Here is a 27,799-nt window from a genome sequence, read left to right as displayed (position 1 = left end):
AATGAAGAATTCGAAACATTGCAGAACACTTTTAGCGGCTATGCAGCCGTTTATTTCCTGGGGTGGTGCAGAATTATCCTACTAAATTTACTCGCTTAATAATAGTATTTAGTTATTTCGATTAACACCCCGAATGATTGTCACATAAGCGGCGACATAAAGGTAGAAAATTCTTGTTTTTGAGTCCAGAAAGCTCTATGCAACAGAAACTCCAGATCATTTTGCCATTTTCATTACGAAATTGCCGTCTTATTCAAGTCTGGCGTAACAATAGAGGACTGTTTGTTTGGGTAGTCTGCTAGCGTAGTGAAAGATGTTTGCTACAGCAAATCTCGATGGAGGCAGATAGACTATCAGTAAAGCAATCTTAAGAAATTCTCGCGCCCCCAGTACGATTTATTGCTACCTTTATTCTGTACCGGCGCCCTGTGGATGCAAATATGAATATCTCGTAGAATTTCATACTTGTTACTGATTACTTTTTCCGCTTCTGTCAATAATTTATTTGACTTATGTGTGGCTCTGAATGATTTTTAACTGTATTTCGTTATGAATCTTCACGCATTGCTAAATTTGCACACTTTCATGGTAGGTCAGCAACGGTAATCCAATATGACTGGTCTGAACCTTGACACAGACTGTTTCGCAGCCGAATGCGCTTAATGCTTTGCTAATTCGTAACAATCTGGGGTACTTTGTCTTACTATAACAGTTATGTTATCTCGATAAGCTGAAATTCATTTTTATTAGTACAGTTCATACTAATTAGCGTTTCTTCTTTCATTTACATCTTATATTTACTTGTTGTGTTTAACACACTAATCAGCATTAATGTAGTCATACACATAATTAAAAACAGTCTGACAAAGTTCAGATAATTTGTCAATTTCAAGCCTGTGCGTAGTAAGTTGGTAGCACTTCGTCGCCTTGCCTGTTATGCTGTGTAGCAGTCTTTAAAGCTGTGCAGATCAGCATAACGAAAAGGGGAGGGGTCTCGCTCGTTTTGTCCACGACTGTTTATGTCTTTGTTCAAAAGAAGCTTGAAGGCGGATAGCGTAGTACTTCATTAGGTATCTCAGAGCGGAAGCAACCTCTTTGACTAGTTATCAAGTTATACTGAGGTACTAACGTTTCACGTGCGCACGAGTTACTGTGCAGAGTCATTACTGTTGCAAAGTCTTGCAGAACTGAATAAAATGAAAAGAAAAGCAATTCCTCTCCTGTTGGAATCCATGCAAATGATTTTCTCGTTTCCATTCGAATGAGGCGTCTTGTAAACGAAGGTTATGTGAAAAAAAATGCGTTACTAGGATTTGAAAAGATAAAGTTCGATCTTAGTTTGCCGTGAACGTGAGGGCCAGTAGAGCCGAAGCTGACAGTGAGACGCGGCCCCATCTCAGAGGAACACTGATAACCGGAGTTCCCCTGTGGGCGGCGCGCTGATGTTATTACGGACAATTACGCTTCGCGCAGCCAGGAGCAGTACCTAGCGGCGCCACAGTATCCGCCTCCTGGGACTAGGAGAGTGAATCCGAAACCCTGCGGTCCCCTGTCCACTGATGGGGAGTGTCGAATAGCAGAATCATTTCAGTTACTCCAGTATAGCTACCGCTTCACATTACGCGTAGTTACAGACACAGTTCCAGCGGTGTATTAGGAACGTACGAAAACATTTCACAAGGCGAAAGAATACTGAGACTTGCAGACAGATCAAAATTCGGTGCCACATCATCCTGACCTTTCACAGGAAACGATCTAGCCGAAAGACGTTGTTGATTTTATCAGTTGGTAACACGTTATCAACCAAAGCCAAAAGCCTAGATTTTAGTTCTTGTCCAGAAAAGTGATTTTACTTCAGAGAAATGTATAGCTGGTATACGGCCGCCAGCAGTCAAACTGCACTTGCCTGGGAAATTTTCACTCAAAAGAAACATTAACATAATCCACATTTTTACTTAGTTGTTTACTCTTTGCCTATGAATTATCTCTTCCAGTTTTCAGTTCAGGGTTTTATGAACCTGGAAAATACGAAACGTCAATGTCGTGCTTATGCTGCAAATTGTTTATCATAAATTTTTAATACACACATCAATAAATATTCTGCATCATCTCGGCTCCGAGAGTTCCGGAACCTGTGCAGACAATTGGAATACATATCAACATAGACATCATTTCCGCCCTTTTTATTGCTCATGAAAACCATACATTGCATGTTGTACCACCATACAGCGAGACCTTCAGAGGTGGTGGTCCACATTGCTGTACACACCGGTACCTCTAATACCCAGTAGCACGTCCTCTTGCATTGATGCTTGCCTGCATTCGTCGTGGCATACTATCCACAAGTTCATCAAGGCACTGTTGGTTCAGATGGTCCCACTCCTCAACGGCGATTCGGCGTAGATCTCTCAGAGTGGTTGGTGGGTCATGTCGTCCATAAACAGCCCTTTTCAATCTATCCCAGACATATTCTATAGGGTTCATGTCTGTAGAACATGCTGGCCACTCTAGTCGAGCGATGTCGTTATCCTCAAGGAAGTCATTCACAATATGTGCACGATGGGGGCGCGTATTTTCGTCCTTGAAGACGAATGTCTCGCAAATATGCTGCCGATATGGTTGCACTATCGGTCGAAGGATGGCATTCACGTATCGTTCATGACCACCAGCAGCGTACGTCGGCCCCACGTAATGCCACCCCGAAACATCAGGGAACCTCCACCTTGCTGCACTCATTGGACAGTGTATCTAAGGCGTTCAGCCTGACCGGGCTGCCTCAAAACACGTCTCCGATGATTCTCTGGTTGTAGGCATATGCGACACTCATCGCTGAAGAGAATGTAATGCCAATCCTGAGCGGTCCGTTCGGCATGCTGTTGGGCCCATCTGCATGGTGACGTGGCTGCAAAGATGGGCCTCGCCGTGGACGTCGGGAGTGAAGTTCTGCGTCATACAACCTATTGCGCACATTTTTATTGTAACACGACGTCCTGTGGCTGCACTAAAAGCATTATTCAACATGGTAGCGTTGCTGTCAGGGTTCCTCCGAGCCATAATCCGTAGGTAGCGGTCATCCACTGCAATAGTAGCCCTTGGGCGGCCTGAGCGAGGCATATCATCGACAGTTCCTGTCTCTCTGTATCTCTTCCATGGCCGAACATCATCGCTTTGGTACATTCTGAGACGCCTGAACACTTTCCTTGTTAAGAGCCCTTCCTGGCACAGAGTAACAATGCGGACGCGATCGAACCGCCGTATTGACAGTCTAGGCATGGTTGAACTACAGACAACACGAGCCGTGTACCTCCTTCTTGGTGGAATGACTGGAAATTATCGGCTGCCGGACCCTCTCCGTCTAATAGGCGCTGCTCATACATGGTTGTTTACGTCTTTGGGCCGGTTTAGTGACATCTCTGAACAGTCAGATGCAATGTGTCTGTGACACAACATCCATAGTCAACGTCTGTCTTCAGGCGTTCTGGGAACCGGGGTGATAAAAACATTTTTTGATGTGTGTATAAATTATACTAATGCTAAATTTCAACGAATACAATGAATATTTACAGCGTCTATTAAATCCTCCAGTTACAAACTTACTTACTTACACCTCGGCTCTGTAGCCCTTGAATGGCCTTGGCCTGCATCACAATATCCTGCCATTCTATCCGTTCCGTGGCTTTCCATCTCTATACTCTGACGCCCAGCTTTTTCATGTCTTCTTAAATTCCGTCCACCAATCTCTTTCTGGGACTTTCCTTCCGTCGTCTGCCTCCAGCCTCGCCATCAAAAGTCTTCTTACATGTTCTATCGTCCTCCATTCTGATCACACGTCCTGCCCACCGCAGTCTTCTTATTTTACTGGTAGTGTCAATGTCAGGTTCTTCAAAAAGTTGCTCTGATTCTGCATTCGTACTGATGCGTCAAACTTCTTGATCGTATATTGGGTCATATATTTTACGTAGAACCTTTCTCTCCCAAATGCTAAGGATCCTTTCCTCATTTGCAGTCAAGGTCCACGTCTCGGCATTATATATATAACAACTGGTGTTATAATTGTTTTATGGATGAGGATTTTAGATTTTCGTGATAGAAGCGATCTTCAAAGCATGGGTAGTGCGGCAAAGTAGAATCGGCCGCCTGCTACTATTATAGCTTTCACCTCGCTGCTGATGTCATTTGTCTCTGTGACAATCGACCCGAGGTACTTGAAATCTCTCACCCTTTCAAACTCCTTGTCGGCCATCCTGAGATTTGGTAGGTTTCGCTGGTTGGTCATTGCCACATATTTGGTCTTTTTGACATTGACTACCAGGCCAAGTTCCCTTGTACCTCTCTCCATTTGATGATAGGCATCGACCAGCGCAGCGGTGTTTCGTGCGGGTAATGGCACATCGTCTGCGTAGGCTAGGTACTGCAGTGAACGTGGACGGTTAAAAATGGTTCCTCTTCTGTTTACTCTGCCGCTAGGCAGAGGTTGAATAACAGTGAGGAAATATAATCTCCCTGTCTCAGTCCCTTCTTCACTTTCTTTTCTCTGGAAATTTTGCCGTGTATTTTTACTTTACGGTAGGTTTCACTGACGATCATCATAATGATTAACGACCTTCTTAGGTATTCCACCCTCTTCCATTACATTCCGCAATGCCACTCTTGAGATGCTATCATAGGCTTGTTTAAATTCGATTTAAAGCTGGTGTCTGCTTATTTGGCGTTCATAACATTTTTCAAGTAGTATGCGTGATGTGAATATTTGGTCACTCTGATAGTCCCCAATTCTCTCTTCCACAAAGGGAGTAAGCTTCGTAGTTAGGATGTTGGAGAACACTTTATATGTAGCATTTAACAGGAAGAGTCCTCGATAGTTACCCTATATTTGTAGTTTGTACACATATGTGTGCATTTTTGTATCGCGAAGAAGGAAAGGAAACTCGTGTTTAACGTCTTATTGAATTAGAGATGGACAGTAGGCTCGAATCGTGTAGAACCGAGGAGGAAATCGGTTATGTTCTTTCGCGAGGAACCATGTCGGCATTAAGTGATTTGTGGAACCCCGGGTCTTCTATTTGTCGTCACGGAATAATTTTTTTTCTGTTTGTCATCCCAGTTACATCTATAACCGCACTTTGCATCAGTGCAGATGTGTGAAGAATGGAGTGTATGTCACGTGTGTAAATAAAGCTTTTCCATTGATTCGCAGTAGTTGCTGCTGACAACTCAGATGTCTTCAGGCTTTCTCTCTACGATCGAACTCTGACAACGGTAGGACGCAACCGCATGAATAGGGACACACAAGGAAATGTTATAAAACAAAGATTAATGCCACAATACTGTTAATGTGCAGTACAGTACATAATGGTACGGTCTCATTAAAATTTCGACCGCTATTATCACAGAGATAAGATGGCAACGAACTATGATCTATTTACACACATAAAAATGCCAGAAAATTGAAGTGAAACTACAAGAGTCAGCCGAAATGTTGTCTTCATAAACACAACAAACTTACAAACTTTTTGACTGGTCTGCAGCTAATCTTAGGGCACTGCGGCATGGGAAAAATTCATTAATGATTTGTCTGCTCATAATATTGAAGCTTCCTAGCGGATTAAATGTGTGTGGCGGATCAAGTTTCGAACAAGGGGCGTAGGCTTCCACGGGCAATTTTCTTACCGACCTAGCTATCCAGGCATGACGCACGATCCCCTCCTTCCCCCCCCCCCTCCTGTCCTCCCCCCTCTCCCTTACAGCTGTACTTCCGCCAGTACCTCTCCCGCACCTTCCAAACTTCACCGAGGTTCTACCTGCTTACCTTGCAGGACTAGCTCTCCTTGAAGGACCGATATTGCGGTGACGTGGCTTAGGCACAGCTTCGAGGATTGTTTCCAGAATGAATGTTTCACTCTGCAAGTGAGCGTGCGCTGTTTTGAAACTTTTCGACAGATTAATAACAGAGCTAGGGTGAAAGTAAAGCTGTGGGAGCAGATCGCGAGCTAAGCTTGGACATCTCAGCCAAAAAGGGCGTTGTCCGCGAACGTCAAAGTTCCGATTCCGAATCCCGGTCCGGCACACAGCTTTTATCTGCCAGCAAGAGGCCGGCCGAAGTGGCCGTGCGGTTAAAGGCGCTGCAGCCTGGAACCGCGAGACCGCTCCGGTCGCAGGTTCGAATCCTGCCTCGGGCATGGATGTTTGTGATGTCATTAGGTTAGTTAGGTTTAACTAGTTCTAAGTTCTAGGGGACTAATGACCTCAGCAGTTGAGTCCCATAGTGCTCAGAACCATTTGAACCATTTTTTTGCCAGCAAGTTTCAAAACAACGTACACTCCGCTGCGAAGTGACAGATTCATAATATCGTTACCAGTGCTGACATTGAAGAAATCGGTACATGCTACCGTGTAGAAATGTGCATGCACAAAATAAAAATCGAGGAAATAAGTAAATGTTGTGGCTATCAGGATGTGAGAACTTCTTATACACTGTTGTAATGGGCCGCTTAAAAACAACGGGCCGTTGTTCCTCATAACTGACACAATGTCTTGGGGTTCATGACCCTTTTGTTATAATAAATAAACAAACACCGTCTGGATCACAACTTTTTATTTACGAAAACCGTTCAGTGTGCGATGCAGATCTTCAGGTCTCGGTTGGAACAAAAAGGCAATAACAATAATAATTTTACGGAAGTGTGATATTACGAACACTTGACTCATGGTGAGTGGAAATGACAAATATTATGAACTCATACATACGTGGAGCCGCAAAGTGCAGTTTGTCAGCGTTGTGTGGAACTAACGTAGCCGCGCAGGATTAGCCGAGCGGTCTCGGGCGCTGCAGTCATGGACTGTGCGGCTGGTCCCGGCGGAGGTTCGGTCCTCCCTCGGGCATGGGTGTGTGTGTTTATCCTTAGGATAATTTAGCTTAAGTAGTGTGTAAGCTTAGGGACTGATGACCTTAGCAGTTAAGTCCCATAAGATTTCACACATATTTGAACTTCTTTTTTTCAACTAACATAGAAAACAAGGAAGTGGTGGGGAGAAAATTTGTCGTGTAGTCACGTGACATGTAGGTAAGTCATAGATGAGCACATCGAAACAGTTTAAAACTATTTCCCGATGCATAATAAAATAAAAAAGTTAAAAAAATTGAGTCGCTGATAGGCACATCAGAAAGACTGTCACAAATAAGCTATCGGCCAGCACGCCTTTGTCAAAAATACACACACACACACACACACAAACAAACAAAAACGCATCTCACACACACCTGACTGTAGTCTCTGGCAGCTGAAGCTCACACACTCACACAAACGCGACTCACACACACATGAATGCAGTCTCTGGCAGCTGAAGCAACAGCTTCAACTGCCAGAGACTCCAGCAAGTGTGTTTGCGTGAGTGTGTGTCTGTCGTCTATTTTTGACAAAGACATTGTTGGAAAAGAGCCAACTTGTGACAGTCTTTTTGTTGTGCCTATTTGCGACCCGGGAATCTCCGCTGTATGGTGAGTGACAACTTTCCTTTTCATAATATTTCTACATTCCATTCTGGATTTTCCACTGCTTAAAAAAAATTAAGACTTAAATGGCACGTTACTGTAGTACATTTCAGCTGAAATGATACCTTAGATAACAGTAGATAAAAAAACAAACGTTACAAACATGCTGACACGACCCTATGCGGCGTACATTTTTGTTCTTGCTTACACACATTAAAATCTTTTTGTTTACTTTTTTTAATTTTTAAAAGCACGTGCAAATTTACCGTACACAATCTGAGACTTCAAGAAATCTGCCTCCGTTTTAATGAATAAAAATAGAATACACTGAGGACTCTTTCTGTAAATTAAATAGGGGGAACGAAAAGGAGTTTAGTTAAGAAATAAATGAGTTTAGTTAAGAAATAATCATAACTGTGAAAGTGTATTACATTCAAGAATGAATGAAGCGTTACGCAATAGCAAATAAAAACACATGCTACAAAGATACTGTCAGCAGTCGTATATTATTTTTCTTGTTTACAAATTATAAAAAGCAGTGTAAAATTACCAAACATATCTGAGCCTTTAAGAAGTTACCTTCGTTTTAGTGATTAAGATTGCTTGTTATTAAAAAATTCTTGGAAGATTAAGCAAAAGTCCCCACTCACATTATAGCGTCGCATGAATATGTAAGAGAATGTGTGAGAATGACTCATGCGACGCTACACTTGGACTGCGCCCAAAAGGCGTCGTGTTGTATTTAAGCGACTCTTTACAGTAGTATATAAAAAGTGCTCAGGCCTTGTGCACGACTTTACACTGCAACTCGAGCTAGCAGGCTGGCTGCATTTGTAGCTGCCATTGACTGTAGCACGTGCCGCAGTAACGCTGTGTGTTGTGCTGCCGCAGTGCACCACGCGCCGCCGCCGCTGTCTCGCGACGCTGAAGCCGCGGCGACGTTCGGCCGGCACATCAACCTGCACCTCACCTACTCCTTCCAGGCGCAGCAGCCGCCACCGCCCAAGGCCGCCGCCGCCGCCCTCTTCGTGCCGCACGGTAAGCTGGACCAAATACACTTCTCCACAAAAGCTTGGAACATCGCAGAGTTTACTACAGTGACTTCTTATAGCACACCCACAGAGGTTTTTACAATACCTTATTGACAAAGTAAACATAATTCCGTCTGAAAACAAAAAGGATTTGGTGTAATTACAAAAATTCATTAGAAAACAAAGCAGGCCCCCTTCTAAGAAAACAACATGAAAACAATAACAGTGAAAATCTTTATCTCATGATGATGATCAGTCTTCAGTAGTGAGTATGTCCTCCCCGCATACGGATGAGTTCTTCCACCCTGCAAGGCATGCTCTGGATGAGACCATCAAGTTTATCTTAGGGTACAAGGTTCCACTCCTCAATGGCAGATTCAGTGATATCCTGATGATTGTCAGGTGGATTTGGACGCTGTGCAATGCCACCTTCAACAGGTCCCACGCATGATCAATTGCGTTCATGTCTGGGGACTATGTTGGCCAATGTATGCTGTTGATGTTGCATCTTCGAAGATACCGCCATAATGCTAACGTACGGTGCGGTCTTGCATTATCACAGACTAGGGTGAAGTTGTCACCGACTTCACGTCTGTAGAGCCTTACAATCGTTTGTAGGACCTCTTGGAATTATCAGGGAATAGTCAAATTGCTGTAGATGGGAATTAGAGGGGTTCGCCGTCCCATCATTATTGCCGCCCAGAATATTAACTTCCATCTGCAAACGGATCGGCTTCCTGAACGTATCGGCGTTCCTGGTGTCGTCTAGCGCTTCTTCAAACCCTAACACATCTAGTGTCCGGTCGCAAACCAATCCTTACCTCGTCAGCAAACATGGCACTACTCCATTCTGCAATGGTCCAATGCTGATGTGCAATAGCCCAGGTTCTTAGATTGCGTCGGTTCCGTTGGTTCAGCTCAAGACTTCTTATTGGTCTTCCCGAATGAGGAACAACCTGATCCTTTTTACCACGCACTGTTTGTTCTGAGATACGAGTCCCTGTTGCCCGGGAGAAGTCATTTCCAGAATTTCTGGCAACTGATGTGGGTCCCTGTGAGCCGACAGATGGAGCAAACGATCCTGCATTGGTGTTGTCATAAGAGGACGGTCACTGCGAGATCTATCTTTCACATTTCCCGTCTCTCTGTACTTTCTCCACGCCTTATAAACGCCACTTTGAGTGACATGTAACCGATCGCCAGCATTTTGCTGTGTATCACCTGCTGAAAGTAAAGCCACTATCCTGACCCTATCAAAGTGTTGTATACCTCTACACGGCATTTTACTGCAATGGTGAACAAAAGCTGAATTAAGCTATTGTTGATACTGGACGCCCGCGGTGTGCCGCGAAGGCAGAGGTATGTTTACGTAACTGGGAAACGGCCACAAAACATACCAGTAGTAAACACCGTCCAGTATATGGGCACTAACTGGATGATGCATGAAGTGTCCAGGTCAATGACACCTCCATTATCATACACTATATTTTACGATAGTATTCCAAACTTTTGTTGAACTGTGTATACGCTTCATCTTTAGACCTTATCTTCTCACTTATCTCTATTACCATAGGCAAATTAGAAAAAAATGGGGTAAATAATTAATAAAGTTTTGAAACTTAGGGAAAACAATCTTAGGGGATTTAATGGTAAGAAACAGAAAAGTTCTCTCCCCCAGCAGATGAAAATTTCCCTCCCCCCAACCGTTAATTCAACCTTTTTACACCTTTTTCAATTTTTACGAAAAAAAAGTTCTCTCCCCAGCAGATGAAAATTTCCTTCCCCCCAACCGTTATTCAACCTTTTTACACCTTTTTCAAATTTTACGAAAAATGGTTCATTTTTCGAAGACATATTTCTAATGAAATTCGGCTCAAAGAAATTCACATGCAGGTTTCAAGCAAGATAACGAGCTTTCGAGACATTCTATGTGGAAGAGTTTCTCATAATTTTCAAATTAGATTTTAATTCAGTTAAAACTTTCTTCTATTTCTCCAAAACTACTTATATATGTAGCACATAAACATTAGTGCTAAAATTTGAAGATGAGAGAGAGAGAGAGAGAGAGAGAGAAATTCCTTTTAAAACTGACATTTATTGATTCAGTACAATTCTACTATACAGTTTATGTTTTGTATCACGCATATTTATATTTATTTTGGAATAAAAATAATTTGTCATGAGAATTGTGAGTTATTGTAAAATTAATTAACAATTACTGTCTTTGTACTACATTTACAATCATGATATGAAGGGCTTATTTCAATAGTGGTACAAGTCCATTTTTGTTCCTTCTGAGATACAGAGTTCTAAAGTTAAATGAGCGCTGAAAAATCTGCAGTTGAGATTTTTCAGCGCTCATTTAACTTTAGAACTCTGTATCTCAGAAGGAACAAAAATGGACTTGTACCACTATTGGAATAAGCCCTTCATATTATAATACTCTTACAACTAAAATTCCACAATACCTGTTGAACAAATAACCAGTTTGACATAATTACTAGCCTTTTCTCTGCTGCTTCACCCATGTATGTGTTTGACACATGTGGACCACAACTCCTTCTCCCTCTCCCTGTGTCCATCTCGTCGTCCTTCTGTCTGTCCACCTCATCCTCCTACCTCTATCTGTCTATCTCCTCCTCCTCACACTCTCTTTCGCTTCATCTCTTCCTCCCTCTCTCTTTGTCCATTTCCTCCACCCCCTCTTTATGACCATAGCTTCCTCTGCCCTCCCTCTGATCATATCCTCCTCCCCCTCTACCTCACCCACCTATCCACTACCTGTCTAAACCTTCCACCCACCTAATAGACTCCCTCTACCCCCTCTCTGTCCATTTACTTCTCCCCCACATCCTGTCCATCTCAACTTGTCACCAGCCATCCTCATCCCCACATGTAACCTCTGCAGTATAATTCAATAAAGTAGGCTGCTACTACTGCCTAAAATAACCATCATGCAGTGCAAGCTACGTATAAGGGGCTTAAAAATCATTTGCCCCTGATGTACAGGCATCCATACAAAGCAAGTCGATAAGGCAAGCTGATACTGTTCCTGCACAACATATCATTTATGCAGGTATGCCTATATGACAGGGGGTTGGGAAAACAAGTTTTCACCTTTATTTCCACAACTATTGGAGCCAGGAGGTTGTAAAGCATGCATTGCTGATACTCATGAGATCTACTGTTTCTGTGCCAAACTTGGTTGAAATCGATCCAGGGGATTTGGATGAGATCCTGGACATACATATATACACTCTTCTTTATATTTATGTAACAGATTTACAGAAAACCATTCTCTAAATTTACTGCCAAATCATTGTCAGTCAACTTATTGCAGCTTTGTTCTGGACAGCTTTTACAAGTAGATGTGCAGTGTAAGTCAGCCTTCACACACTTGCATTTTCCTCCACAACTTTGAATCGAGAAATATGTTGTCTGGAGCTGATGACACTTCCATGTGAGTTGGAGAGTGGAATGAATTTGATTCTTTCGAACCCCAGTTTCTGGGATTCGAGCTGTTTTGCAACAATGGCTGAACTTGTGTGTATACTCAATCGGGGTGGAGGCATGCAGTGTTACTAGTGAGTGGCGAAGGAGAGAATATGACAGCATTGCTTGCCTGCCCATTAGGTACATTACAGCATTGAAATCTGATATCGCTTAAGGTGTCACCACCAAGATCCTTTCCTGTTTTTGTGTAGAGAGAGAGGATGGATTTTTCAACAGTTTTGCAATGGCCTCAGGAGACGAAGTTCGATCATTGAATATTTGTGGAATATTATGAAGATACATGGATCGATTGAATAGTTGGAAAGTCTATAACTTCCCTTAACCAAACATAGATAAAGTGCTATTGCAACCATTTACTGCATTAAGAAATAGTATTGATTCCTTGGAGTTGTGGATGAGAGTGGTGTTACCTACACCTCGTTCTGAGGCTGCCTTTACCTTCATCATGATGATAACTTTGTCAGCTGGAATAAGAGCTATAAGTAGCATGAGAAGATCAACATCTTGATCCACAATAACAACTTGTGGGTACAGTTTCTTCATGGTTGCTGGCTGCAGCTGCTTCCACTATACTGATTCGCTCATCTTCTTCAATGACAGCTCGTTAATTGTACCACTGGTTCAACAGAGTTCGTCCACTGCCACGAAAATGAACAAAGAGCGGCGGGTAGAGGGAGGCGAGGTGCAATGGCCAGGGAGCTGGCATTGTGGCAAACAAGACTCCATCACCGCGTAATTTTCAGTCAACATATTTTTTAGGATTTTTATTGAAATCTTGATGATGAACTTCTGTAGCTACTAAGAACAAAACACTGTTGACGAGTTCGGCAAACTTTCTACCGAAATAATCATCCTTTTCTCCGCGTTCTCAAGCAGTGTGTGTTTCAAAGAATGGATTTCAAACATTCCGCGACGTTTTTGGAGTGATTTCTTTCTTTCAGACACGCAATCACATTTTTCAATATACATGAAACAGTCTTTTTCAAAACTGAATGGGTAAGACGAAGACCATCTCAAACCTCTGACACCTACTTGTGTAGCTTTCTGGTTAATTAGTTTCTTTACATAACGTTGCTTAATACATTCACGTCGTTTTGTAGCAGAGTATGAGTCCTAGCCTTCCTTTCCTTGCTGACATGTATCGAAGTTTCCAGTCCCTTCGCCACTTTTCATGTCTCTTCTTCCAAAATAGATTTTTTTTTAGGATCAGTCTGCTGACTAATTTGATGCGGCAGGCCACGAATTCCTCTCCTACGTTAACCTCTTCATCTCCGAGTAGCACTTGCACCCTACGTTCTCAATCATTTGTTGGATATATACACTACGTGATCAAAAGTATCCGGACACCCGGTTTCTTGGGCAATGGCAGCCCATTCATCACGGAGTGCTGCACCGAGGAGAGGTATCGATGTCGGTCGGTAAGGCCTGGCTCGAAATCGGTTTTCCAAAACATCCCAAAGGTGTTCTATAGGATTCAGGTCAAGACTCTGTGCAGGCCAGTCCATTACAGGGATGTTATTGTCGTGTAACCACTCCACCACAGGCCGTGCATTATTAACAGGTGCTCGATCGTGTTGAAATATTCAATCCCCATCCTCGAATTGCTCTTAAACAGTGGGAAGCAAGAAGGTGCTTAAGACATCAATGTAGGCCTGTGCTGTGATAGTGCCACGCAAAACAACAAGGGGTGCAAGCCTCCTCCATGAAAAACACGACCACACCATAACACCACCGCCTCCAAATTTTACTGTTGGCACTACACACGCTGGCAGATGACGTTCACCGGACATTCGCCATACCCACACCCTACTATCGGAACGCCACATTGTGTACCGTGATTCGTCACTCCACACAACGTTTTTCCACTGTTCAATCGCCCAATGTTTACGCTCCTCACACCTAGCGAGGCGTCGGTTGGCATTTTTTGGCGTGATGTATAGTTTATGAGCAGCCGCTCGACAATGAAATCCAAGTTTTCTCACCTCCCGCCTAACTCTCATAGTACTTGCAGTGGATGCCGATGCAGTTTGGAATTCCTGAGTGATGTTCTGGATAGATATATGCCTATTACACATTACGACCCTCTTCAACTGTCGGTGGTCTCTGTCGGTCAGCAGACGAGGTCGGCCTGTACGCTTTTGTGCTGTACGTGTCCCTTCACTTTTCCACAGCATTATCACATCGGAAACAGTGGACCTAAGGATGTTTAGAAGTGTCGAAATCTCGCGTACAGACGTGTGGCACACGTGACGCCCAAGCACCTGACCACGTTTGAAGGCCGTAAGTTCCGCGGAGCGCCCCGTTCTGATCTCTCACGATGTCTAATGACTACTGAGATCGCTGATATGGAGTACCTGGCAGTAGTTGGCAACACAATGCACCTGATATGAAAAACGTATGTTTTTGGGGGTGTCCGGATACATAGTGTACCAATCTCTATCTTCCCCTAGAGTTTTTATCCTCTACAGCTACCTCTAGTATCATGGAGGTTACTCCGTAATATCTTAACACAAGTTCTACCATACTCTCCCTTCTTACTGCCAGTGTTTTCCATACGTTCCTTTCTTTGCCGATTCTGCGGAGAACCTCTCATTTCTTATCTTATTAGTCCACCTAATTGTAAACATTCGTCAGTAGCACCACATCTCAAACACTTCGATTCTCTCAGATATTTCTTCCTCAAATTAAGGCCTATGTTTAATACCAATGAACTCCTCTTGGCCAGGAGTGCCCCCTTTGCTTGTGCTAGTCTGTTTTTCATATCCTTGCTTCGTCCGACGCAGGTTATACTGCTTCCAAGATAGCAGAGTTCATTAACTTCACCTACTTCGTGATCACCAATTTTGATGTTAAACTTCTCCCTATTGATATCTCTGCTACTTCTCATAACTTTCGTCTGTTTTAGATTTAGTCGCAGTCCATATTCTGTACTCATTAGATTGTTCATTCCACTCAGCAGATCCTGTAAGTTTTCTTTACTTTCACAGAGGACAGCAATATTTTCAGCGAATCTTATCATTGATATCCATTCACCCGGGTTTTAATCTCACTCTTGAGCCTTTCTTTTATTTCCGTCATTGCTGCTTCGATGTACAGGGGATATGTGATGTTTCAGAATCCTCACTTAGAGTTCCATTCGCGGATGGAACACGGAATTGAATGTTTTCGGCTCTGCTACACAACCGAATTTCTCTGATTTACCCTCTAGGTAACCCAAAGTCTTTACCAAGCAGACTGTCCACTCGTCATCAGTTATTCCTCATCTTCCTTCCTTTCAGGCAGAAAGTATATAGCATCTGTGACATATGTATTGCCGTTCTATATTTTTCGCTTCGAGGAATTTATTTCACTGCCTTCGTTTATTACTGTACATACAACTTAAGCCACAGTAGCCTTTATCTGCCATCGCGCCTCCCACATTTCGTAAGCCGAATGGGGCTTCTTCATTTACCTCTTGTCTTCTCTCATTTCTTCGTTCTAAAATGTACAGAAAAAAGATGCCTGTCCACACAATATAGAGAAGACTATCGACAAAACAACAAACCGCACATCATCGACTTTACTATTGTTTCCGGTGATTCTCGAGGCTCCACCAGATCTTGGGCATGCCCCAACACGTTTTGAAGCGATATCAGAGTGACCGGCATGACCGGTAGCTTACTACCGTGTGATACGATTGCTGCGAACTTTATGTATCCTTAGCAGCGATTGTTGTGTCAGGAAAATTACGCGTACAAACGCCATGCCCAGTTCCCACCACGATGCTACGAAATCCCATTTGAAGCATCCATTCTTTGGAACACAGCACAAAGGGATTCTTCATTGGTCGACTACTTACTGTCCTCAACCAGACATGCATCGTAAATCGTCATTTGCTACCTATTGGTGTGCCACAGACAGCCAGGACTTAATATGAGTAGATCCATTAAAGAATAGCGATTTCGAACCAGAGATTTAAACAAAGGTAGAGCTTCACGTCTCTTCAGCGTCGATATCAACAGAGACGAAGCAAAGGCTCAGAGAGGAGAGGATGATGTATACAATCAGCTAGTGCCTTTTCAAAGAAAACATCCCAGCATTCATCTGAAGCACCTATGGAAACCACGAAAACTAAAAAATATTGGACGAAGATTTGAAAACCTCTCTTGTTGAAATAAGACTTCCCCAACTGCATCGCCATACCCAGTATCATATGGTCTGCAGCTTAAATTAATTATCCAATATCATCAACCGTGTGTTGAATCATATTCGTGCTCCTTCTAGCATTCCTTTATGGTATTTCTTTCCTTTTCGCTTCACTCTTTGTTGTTTATTCTGTATCATACCGATCTATACTTAACTAAGCCATGACTCAGGAAAGGCCGGCCGGTGTGGCCGTGCGGTTAAAGGCGCTTCAGTCTGGAACCGCGTGACCGCTACGGTCGCAGGTTCGAATCCTGCCTCGGGCATGGATGTGTGTGATGTCCTTAGGTTAGTTAGGTTTAATTAGTTCTAAGTTCTAGGCGACTGATGACCTCAGAAGTTAAGTCGCATAGTGCTCAGAGCCATGACTCAGGAAAGATATACCAAAAAATACGAAAGATGCAACAGACCGCGTTTTCTTAGCACTAGCAAAGCAACGTAATGTATCATACCGTGTCGCTGCATTTGGAACACGCCATGTCTTGCTCTTCTGTTGTGTGATCGCTAACTACTCTGCCTTACCGCTGTCATCAGATTGCGGCCGCGCGGATTAGAAGAGCGGTCTAAGGCGCTGCAGTCATGGATTGTGCGGCTGGTCTCTGCGGAGGTTCGAGACCTCTCTCGGGCATGGGTGTGTGTGTTTGTCCTTAGGATAATTTAGGTTAAGTGGTGTGTAGGCTTAGGGACTGATGACCTTAGCAGTTAAGTCCCATAAGATTTCACACCTCGTCATCAGATTGCAAAGCCAACGTAGACCAGTATACACATGCCACTAACTCTTGTTTTCGCCAACACGCATGATTTCACCATTATTTAGCTCTTGAAAATGATATACAGTGCATTTATCTTCCGTAAAAACCATCCGTTGTAATGATGCAAAAAAATCACGCTATACAGGGCAATTCAAAATTAATATAGCGATTGCAGACGGCTACAAGTATTTAATTTATAGGGATCCATCCATAAGAATACAGAGAATGGAAAAGACTTTTCAAAATTTCGACCGTTGTGAAAGTGCAGCGAAAAGGAAACCGGCGCATGCGCTGTGAAACAAAAGTGAAAAGTTCCGTGCCAAAAGTAAAAGTAGTGATTGTCATGCAGAGTTCTGGGTGCTAGAATTTAACATTTGTCGTTCTATCGTCACAGTGTAGATAAGACTGAATGATTCACTTCTGTTCATTTATCTGTTTCAACAAACATTTCGCTGGACTTGCTTGAGCAATAGCTAATGCCGCAGTTTGACACGTAATGCACGGATTACATCTTTCGGCAGGGTGGAAAATGGCTCTGAGCACTATGGAACTTAACATCTGAGGTCATCAGTCCCCTAGAACTTAGAACTACTTAAACCTAACTAACCTAAGGACATCACACACATCCGTGCCCGAGGCAGGATTCGAACCTGCGGTCGTAGCGGTCGCGTGGTTCCAGACTGAAGCGCCTTGAACCGCTCGGCCTCAGTGGCCGGCGGCAGGGTGGAGCACCCTTGTTTTGGGATATGGAGGTTCGCACATTTTTAAATCCTCGTCTTCGAAACCGTTGGTTTGGTCATATTGGACACGACAACGCTGTGTTCTTCTCTTGGCCACGTAGATCTCCTGATCTCATACTCATGAGTTTCTTTATATGAAGTTATGTGAAAGACCTCGTGTACGTGCCTTCTTTACCGAAAACAATTGTAGAACTCAAAACACGCATTTACAATGCGTTCGCCGCGGTTACTCCACATGTGCTTCAAAATGTATGACGTGAAATTGATTACCGCCTAGATGTTGTCCCAAGGAGAGTCACATAAAATAGCAACTAAGTATGCAAAAAAAACTTTCTTTTACATTCTCTGTAATTGTTATCAAGGTTAAAATAATTGTATTGGGGTTTTTCTTAACTTCTGCTTAACACGTCCTCTGCTTGGGTTAGATTCTGATCTCTCGATGATTTTCAATACCTGTTTTTGGATTGCGAATGATTTGCTGTGAATTCCAAATTTTGAGACACCACAACAGCATCCGCAACCTTGCAACTAACATTTCCTATCAACTGATGGGCTTTTACTACCTATGCCTATACTCTAAAAATCACTACCAATGGCACTCAATTATGTACTTACTGCGCCGGCCGTTGTGACCGAGCGGTTCTAGGCGCCTCAGTCCGGAACCGCGCTGGTGCTACGGTTGCAGGTTCGAATCCTGCCTCGGGCATGGATGTATGTGATGTCCTTACGTTAGTTAGGTTTAAGTAGTTCTAAGTCTAGGGGACTGATGACCTCAGATGTTTAGTCCCGTAGACCTTAGAGCCATTTTAGCCATTTTTGTACTCACTGCTGCACCATGCAATTACTTTCCAATGTACTGATGGACGAAGCCTGGAATGAAGGTCTCAGCACAAGATATACGGTTATCTCATATTCACAACAATTATCACAAACGTTCCTTAGCGTTTGTAAAGGTATGCTTGGAGTTTTGCTTGCAACACATTCACTCTCTGCCTCTTAAAATTTTTCGTCATTTATGTGACATAGCTTGAGTAGCAAACATGTCTGTTCCATTTATTTTTCTCCACAATATTGAGTGTTAATCCAACAAGATCTATATACCATTTATTCTAAAAATATTTCAGATGACAGCCTAAAATGGTGTTATAAGCACATTAAGAACAAATTCTTTTACTTCTTATACCCATGTTGTGATCATTGAATTTCATATCAGCACACAGTTATTCCTCGCTGCTTGTGTAGAACTAATTTCAGCTGCACCTCATTAATCGTGCTTTTAAAAAATATACTTTTCTTATATTTCGTCGAGACTCCACCTTCATATTTTTCTGCAGTCAACGCCACTGGCACATCTTTGTACGAGGCAGACACATTTCCAAGATCGGATGGGAGAGTCGTGCAGTTACCGTCCGAGATTATTCCCCGCAGCACCCTTCACATCACGAGGGTGTCTGGCGATGACTTTTGATCTACATGGATCCTCATTAATTAAGGTGTGTGGAACGTTCGTACAGGCGCCATTAATATCTAAGGAAATATCACTGGAACTCACATCCGACAGAAGGTTAGGCATAATCTAGTTCTCAAGGAGGACACGCATACATACATACTTATACATACATATCTAAGTAGTAAAGTGCGGACCATAAATTGTCACACCTGCTGATTGCATTTCCTCACCCGGTTTTTTAATTGACTGCAGCTGCTGCAGAATTGTCAGAGAAGAATCTGATAAGTCTCAATTTTCTGTGGCACTCTACAAAAAGCCGTTTGTATTAGAGTCATAAAAATACTGTTTTCACGCTGCTCTTCAGTTATCCTCGTTCGTATTTTTTCTCTTTTTAGATTTTTGTTTCGTTTCCGGTGATCCCAAGTAAAGATATCGTAGAAGTCACGGTGTTTACTGAGACTCAATTTCAATCCACCATTGTCCTACAGTGCATGCGAAGATAACACTTTTATCGCAGCGCATTATCTTTCTTCGAGGATAATTGATCGGTAATTTCGAGAACATTTAGTCTGAGCATCACGGTATAGATTGCGCAGTTAAAATACACTTCAAAAACATTTCAGAAAGATGCTTCCACAATAGAAAATGTGGTTTTCTGTTTTCGAATTTCGGACCGAAATGTACATTGTCAGTAGCGGTGTAGTATAGTGAAGGGAATACATAAACTGAGGTTGCTAATGCACAGTAGTGCGTTTTGCTCCATCCGAACGTAGCAAGTAGCGTAAAAAATTTGCATCACCAATATTTGGCCTGCGAGAAAAGGAGAGCGGTGCCTACAATGCAAACTCTTCAGGCTGTGCGACATTGTGCCAGGTCAAGTCGCAAATGTCTGCTCAGTGTCTCGTGAGTTGAGGACGTGTAACAGTGTTTAACGTTAGTACAGAAGGAGCAAGACTCTAATTGGGGTAGAATAGGATGGGGGGGGGGGGGGGGGATGGAAATCGGCAAATCGGCTAAGTTCTTCCAACCTTCTTCCAACATTCGTCTTAAACGATTTAGGGTAATCATGGAAAATCTAAACCTAGATGATTGGACAGGGATTTGATCTACCCTCTAGCAGTCGGCTGTTTTACCACTGTGTCACTTCGCCTGTTATGTAGACACTGGTCTGCCAAAACGATGCACTGTACTAGCAGTCCCCACGTCTATCAACACGTTATGGACATACACTTAGCACTTGGTGTTCATGAAGGAGGAAAGCCAATGCAAACCGCTTGCTCTAGGATCTTCCCAAGGAGAGAATTAGGGATTTTCGCTCTCTCCCCAAGCCTTTTACAGAATATGGTAACGGACTTCGACCGTTGACGTAAGATGGTTTTCACTTCGGTAGAAAATTAATCACAGACACTCCGAGACACAGCAAGCATTGCTCGAGGCTTATAAAATGGTTTAGAAGTTGCAAAGCACCCTTCTGCTTCATACTGTGTGTTAATCGTGCACCCTGATTTTGTGTCTGCAGCGCAAGACTCTTCGATGGACGAGCTGTCCTCCGACTCGATGGTGCAGTGCATGCGCGGCGAGGTATGAGACGCGCCCACGGCGCTGGCGGGGCACCTGGACGACGGGTGACTGCTGGCGCCGCGCGCGGCCGCCGATCGAAGCTGCCTATGACGCCCACTGCCGCCTCGCTCGCTCGGTGCCGTCTCCGTTAGTGGACGGACTGCGCGTCTTACTAGGGGACGTGATAAGCAAGCTACTCGTCCACGTTCCACACTGGCACCACAAGGACTGCTGGAAACGCTAATACTTGGTTATCCTTCTCACTGTTTTTGTTACTGATCGTCCTGTACTTGAAAGCTGAAATATGCGGACGATTCTTGCCTTAATTGTAAACCAGTAACTTATGTCTATGCTGCTAGACTTAGTCTGTACGATAAAAGAAGACTGTCATTGTCTGTGTGGCTCCTACATAATTTATTTTTCTTCTGTAGTCGTTAATTCGCCACAGATACTGATAGAAAAAACGTACGTTAAGATGAGACCTTCAGTTTTCACGGCTTGAGTTCTGAAGACAGTCTCAGGCGTGTAATAGTGCTGCTGTGTATATATGAGCTCACTGCAGTCTTTAGGAACTATGATCTAATCGACGCAAAGAAAAAGCTGTCCTCTTCAGAATATCGCTTAAATGCCACAAAGTATCGCCACAGAGCTGTGCATTGCACAAACTGCTGGAGGATATGCCTTTACTATTTTGATCACGCAAATGTAACCTCGTTTCAGAAGATATCGTATATTAAATGTGGAGCGAGCTTTTCTCCAATTATCTGTCATCCGTGCTTTTCACCATAGTGTAACATCAGTGTATTAAATGGAATGTCAAAACTTTGCTTAAACTCTTGTATAAACATTGACTTTATTTAAGTCACTGCATTTTGCCGAGAACTGTCCGTTCTGAAAAAGATAGAATCCTACGAACATTTCTTGTACTGTTTGAAATCATCCTCAAGAACCCAATGAACGACATGAGTGAATTTGTTATACAAATTACTGTATCCAGTGACAAAACTTTTTGAAACTGTGTTTCTGTTTCAGAAGCCAAGATATTACCTGTTGAACTGTGTACAGTACTTGGATGTTAAAAAGTTCTAAAAAGTTATTTACTAAGCTTTCCGGTATTAATGTAATCTCTACCTGTAGACTCTTACATGTTTGACTATTTAGTCATTTGGTATGGAGACTATCAGTGTAATTATAAACAAATGCTTACTGCAGCCCTCATCACATTTGACGACAAGTTGTTAATGAAGTACTCTTCGGCTTCGTTGTCAGTTACCAGTTTAACAGTAAAATTCTCGTCGTCCTCATCTTAAGATGCATACAGTATCTCTTGAGAAGTGAGAAGCAAAAATTAAAATGTTTTCTATGTCGTTTACATACATCCAGAGCGTAAGAAAATTAATCTTGCCGTACGTATTGACTTGTGATAGTATTTATGTTCGCCTACTTCGAAATCTAGGCGACTGTGGTTTTCATTTCGGCCTCAAAGTACCTATCTGTGGTTATTAAATTTCATATATCGTGAAGTATGAAATTTGTTGTGGATTGAGTGCTAGAATCTAATTGAGGTCTTAGTTGCAAAACTCCGAATTTAACACTGCTGACGCCCTCGAGGTGAATAATGATACCATTGTGTATTTGACTTATCCAATACAGTGTACTTCTGCCTATGTTCGCATTCTCTGCGACTTTTTTGTTGTGCCCTCAATAGCTTGCATTTAATCGACAAGGGAGCTAAAGCTTACTTCAAACATGTTAAACATTCTCCGTATTCTAGCACCTTCAGACAGGAATTTCAGATTGCAACAACTCTACGCAATTCTCAATATATATATTTATTCACCTAGGCCACCAGTTTTCTGCCAGAATCGTTGAAGGCATCGCAGCAAGCCTTCACACAAATGACAGTACACACAGCAAGCGTATTGTGCTATATGCGCTATGCTCATGACTTCTCGTTCTAGCAGGATACTAGAACCAGTGAGGCATTTTGAATGACATTATGAATTTCTTTACAGCACTCAAGATCCATTGAAATGAAGAGTATGAAGATTGATGCTTGTCGTGGTGTGCAATGAAAATTTTTCGCAAAAAATGGCAGCAAATGTAGTAACTATGAAGACCTAGGTGGCCCCCAGTCGTCAAAGCGATGTTTGCGCCCCGCTACCCAATGTTTACGTCGCAAAGCAGGTGAAACTGTACTGAACCAACTTTCGTATTTAGCACATTCTCTTGTGAAACTTTTCGTTGCAAACCGCATCATGAATCATTATACCCTACATTTCAAGGACATGAATTGTGTTACAGTTGTAGCTACTTGCAATAATAATACGTAGCTGTCTCAGTTTCTGGATGGGTAAAAGCGAAGTTGAGACCATAATAATCTCTTCCTTGTGTAACGTCACTACACGGACACTCTTTTCGATATCTTCAACACTTTAAGAAATATTTGTGTTGAGGTGACACGCCGGGAAGCCTGGACCAATGCTGCATTTGACCGGGTGCGACGTACCCATTTTCTGGGCCACTGGCCGTACAAAAGCAAGATGGAAGCTATTTCGTTAGATTTTGCCCCCGACAGTGGAAAGGGCGCCGACTGCGTCGCAGTGGAATATATTTTGCGAACATTACATATTCTGAAACCAACCATAGCGTCATCAGTTTATTCTATTTAACAGAAACAAATTGTCAAACATATTCTGACCGCCACTGGGACACAGACTCGACATTTGATGACAGTGCAGTATTTTCAAAACAACTCTCGCTTCTTGAGGTCATCCATGACAACGAAGTGATTTGTCAGCCTGCGACACTGAACCTTCTGTTTTCCCTTTTTCGTGCCCTGTATTTCAGACCGGGCGATGGGATGCAAAATTAAGGCAGTGGGATGGCATTCGGGAGGAGTGGGATTCAGATCCCCGTCGGCTCACTCCAATTTAGCATTTTCTAAATCGCTGAAAGCGTATGGTGGGATGGATCCTATGAATAGGACACTGCCGATTTTGTTGTGGAGGTGCCTGTGAGGATGTATTGATTGGTGCTAATAGTGGAAGTTAATGGGCAAAGTGAGCAGCCGTGGAAAATCGCTCTCTTATGTAAGTACTGTCATCCGTAATATGCAATACATAATGCATACTCCTCAAACAACACTGTTGTATCTTCAGAGCATTATTTCCGATAGAATGCTTTTTGTAGATTGTTATAGATGTTCACTGTATCCTCCTCTGTGCAGGCATTTCAACCACACCTTCTTAGCCTTCTTCAATACCTACAACTTTCCTCTTGTATTTCAACTGCAATCTTGCCTTTGCATTCGTAATTTTCTTTCATGCGTGCATGTTCTGCTCCAGTATGGAAATATGTCGTTAATTCTAACGGTGTGTGTTTGCACGCACCCACTCATTTCCTTGCATTCTCAGTTGATTTTTTGGCAGTAATCCGTTTTTGTTGTTACAATAGTCTATTACTGATGTTCATCGAAAGCCAGACGGTTGCAAGAAAAAGCATTCATTCCTTATAAAACAAAGGTGCGTTCGTGTCATGCTCAGAAGACCTTCAAGAGGAACAATCTAAACAAAGCATATTTGTGAGATTTTGCTTGAAGTATGAGTCCTGTACCCAAAATTTTACTTTAAGTCTGAATGTATCTGCGTGTATGATGCTAAGATAATGCATAAAATAAATAACGCTATTCCAGATTTAAAAATTTTTGTCTTGATACAAGACGAATTCTCGAAAAAAGACAAGATGATTAACGCTGCAAATTTATTACTTGCCACATCAGTATTTTTAGCAATTGTTTAAGATGTCTGAATCTGACGTCTCCATACCAAAGGCACATATAGAGCAATTTCTTTCTAATTACAAAAATGTTACTAAGTTGTAATGTCACTGTTTCATCTTAGCCTGAGAATTTCACCAGTCTGTGCTATAGTGTTTTGTATATATTCATGTTATGGATTAGATCTTTTTCAGTGTACATAAATTGTTTGTAAATAATATATATTATATCTCTATGAGAAGTACAAAGTGTTTTATTACACCCAGTCCTCACATCCACGGAGATCAACGTACAATTTCATCTCAAGCTGTTGACTGCAAGCTCTGAACAGTCTTTGCTCAAGGTACTGTAATTAATTTGATACTTAACCAGTAATTTCTAAATATTCTTGCTGATTGCAACAAACGTAACAACAAAAAAATGAACGTCTCTTGTTTCAATATCTGAATGTTTATCGATAAAGACATCCAGCTAGTTGTTACTTTGCACTGTGCCTTTCCTTTCTCGCCACGTAGAACACAAAAAGGCCTCACAAATAAATTACCCTCCGACTGTTTGGCTCTCTTCACACCTCACAGTTAGTTGACGGTTTTTGTTTTAACTCGAGACAACTAAATATCTCAAAAATTACAAATCGTACGAAAAAATTTACTAGCTAAAAATTTAATATTAATAAAGGTGACATCTGCCTGTGCTACTACTGGCCACCGCCTAATCACCCCGCCTAACCACCCCTCCTGTATGAGGGGATTAACTTTGTATTTTAACATATTAACAGAATCTTCCGTCGGTTCTTGGTAGAACAACATTATAGTAAATGAAAAGCACCAGTTTGCTTTTGTTCTACAATATTACTTTTATTGTTAACCGGTTTTCGGCTTACAAGACATTTATGTCTGAAGATGGCCTTGTAAGCCGAAAACCGGTTAACAATGAAAGTAATATTGTAGAACAAAAGCAAACTGATGCTTTTCATTTATTATTTGTATTTTTAAATGGGAAACCCCCCTCCCATTTTTACTGCATATTCGGATTCCACCCCAAAAAATACTTATGGTTTACTTCAACCACTGTTTCACATCCGTGCGTGGTAGATGACGCTGTAATCGACAAATATTAAGTGCGGTTATTTTTGCAGCTGAGACCCGATGCATTTGATTCTGCGTTTCATTTGCGATGTAAACGTAAATCTATGTGTTTTAATGGTTAATACTGATGTTCAAACGTTGCTTGAGTACTGCCAATGTGATTGTACAGGACATTGACATTTCTGGCAGATCAGCTGCATGAATGGTAACACAGTTTCCGTTCCCTACTGGATTGATTGCGGAGACTTGACTTCGGTGGTCACCCTCGAGCCCCGCCATCAGGGTGACTGATTTCGGCGTGTGTTACCATCCAATCGCCGTTAACTATCGCGCTGGCCGCAGAAAACATTATAATAAGGTAAAATGTACATGAAGTGACAGTGACAGTCGCACGTGCCATCGATACTCACCGAAATGAAGCACCCCAATGCTGAGATGCAAGGGACTCACCAATATGAAGCACCCCGGTGGGAATAAAAGCTATTACATCCACATCGTTGTTCATGGCTCACCCTAACGTAGTTTCTACCCAGACATTGAAACGGTTGACCTTATTTTACTGTACAGTCAAATTTCCAACACCAAATAAATCTCGAATATAGATATCAACCGGTAGAACACAAAGCTTTTGGGAGACCAGGGGAATCGCGCTGCCATAAGGGAAAACGACTTTTGACGTATATAAAAATTAATTATAATTACATAAATATGACTCTACAGAAATTTGGTTATCCACTTTTTTGTTTCCTGTATTTTCAATCTAAGTGCATTAAAATTTTTTTTTAAATAAATGTCTGCACAGTGGTGCCATTTTCCCCATATCTGCCTCATTCTGCCACACCCATGGAATAATCATGTCGTCTGCCATAAAACTAAGAAAATAACGGAAAATACAGTAAATCAAATAATTTAATAAAAGATTTATTAAATAATCATAATATTTTTATACAGTTCATGTTTACAACCATTAATACACATGAAAAAGGTTAAAGAGTTAAGTTTTAGAGTCTCTGGCCAAAGTCACAAACACAATTGTCTGGGGAATCAGCACCGCCGGCCGGAGAGGCCGAGAGGTTCTAGGCGCTACAGTCTGGAACCGCGCGACCGCTACGGTCGCAGGTTCGAATCCTCCCTCGGGCATGGATGTGTTTGATGTCCTTAGGTTAGTTAGGTTTAAGTAGTTCTAAGTTCTAGGGGACTGATGACCTCAGAAGTTAAGTCCCATAGTGCTCAGAGCCATTTGAACCAATTTGAATCAGCACCACTAGACACGAAGTGAGCCCATTATCCACACTGCTTACAGCTGAAGCAAGACTCATTGAAGCTGTACTCTCCACAAACAAGGCACAGTTCAAGATTATCTGATCTTTTGTCGAAAATGTCGTCTTCATCGTCATTGCATAAGACTTTTTCGTCTAAATCTATGTTGTGTTCACTTGACGATTCCTCCAATTTAATTCTACAGAATGAAGATAGTAGTTTGCTTTTCTTGGATGACAATTTCTCTTTTCACTATAACACCTGTTTTTCATGGTAGTCGTATTTCCTTCCAAAAGGTTCGTTGCTGCTTTCTTGGCAGTTAATTCTTTCTTGATAATTTTTCCATTCTTTTACATTCGCTGTCAAGAATTTTCAGAGGAGTAGACGTTAAAATAGCAGAGTGACTTTTTCGCTTTGGATTTCCCTCAGCGTTAATCACTGCCGCGTTGGGCATTGATGATAGCTTATCGAAAAACTTTAGAAAATTTTTCCAACTTTACTTCCTGACGACGTTCTGGAGTACTCAGGAACTCCAAGCAAACCATCTACAGTGTATACATCAAGCCCTTAAGCTTCAAAAGGGTTGTTCTCTGTCTCTTGAGGGTAGTTCCTCTGTTGTAGTATAGGTCGACTTATGTTTGTACGAAGCTCTGCGGATTCGTCGTTACCGTTGGAATAACTGACCGCTTCATCTTCTCGGTCATCTATCACGAATGGTTATACAGTCAGAGATGGTGCAAAGTCCTCTTCTTTAAATTTACCTGCATTTACTTTCAAACACACAAAAGCGTTTCTGAATTGTTGCCACATTCAAAGACGCAACATTGAATCCGTTTGCCATGTCATATGGTGTTTTCTTTCCGTATAAATCTGATCTCATGAATTTGTCACATCCCTTATTGAAAGCATTTTTCAGCAGACACAGGAAATGTGACGTCAGGTGGTTGTATTTT

At 42.3% G+C, this 27,799-nt stretch overlaps 1 protein-coding gene across 1 annotated transcript in view; it reads left to right on the top strand.

Annotated features, from left to right (window-relative positions):
- Positions 1-24,686, top strand: part of LOC126248406 (LIM/homeobox protein Awh) — a 345,532-nt gene extending 320,846 nt beyond the window's left edge. The window contains exons 5-6 of the mRNA XM_049949364.1: positions 8,384-8,530; positions 20,680-24,686. Coding sequence (XP_049805321.1) covers positions 8,384-8,530; positions 20,680-20,747 — 215 coding nt within the window. The 3' untranslated portion in view covers positions 20,748-24,686. The remainder of the gene's footprint in view (positions 1-8,383; positions 8,531-20,679) is intronic.
- Positions 24,687-27,799: the final 3,113 nt, after the last annotated feature.

The sequence above is a fragment of the Schistocerca nitens genome, chromosome 1 (genome assembly GCF_023898315.1).
Source record: "Schistocerca nitens isolate TAMUIC-IGC-003100 chromosome 1, iqSchNite1.1, whole genome shotgun sequence".
NCBI lineage: Eukaryota > Metazoa > Arthropoda > Insecta > Orthoptera > Acrididae > Schistocerca > Schistocerca nitens.
The sequence above is the reverse complement of the archived record's forward strand: the minus strand, read 5'-3'. Positions and strand labels throughout refer to the sequence as shown.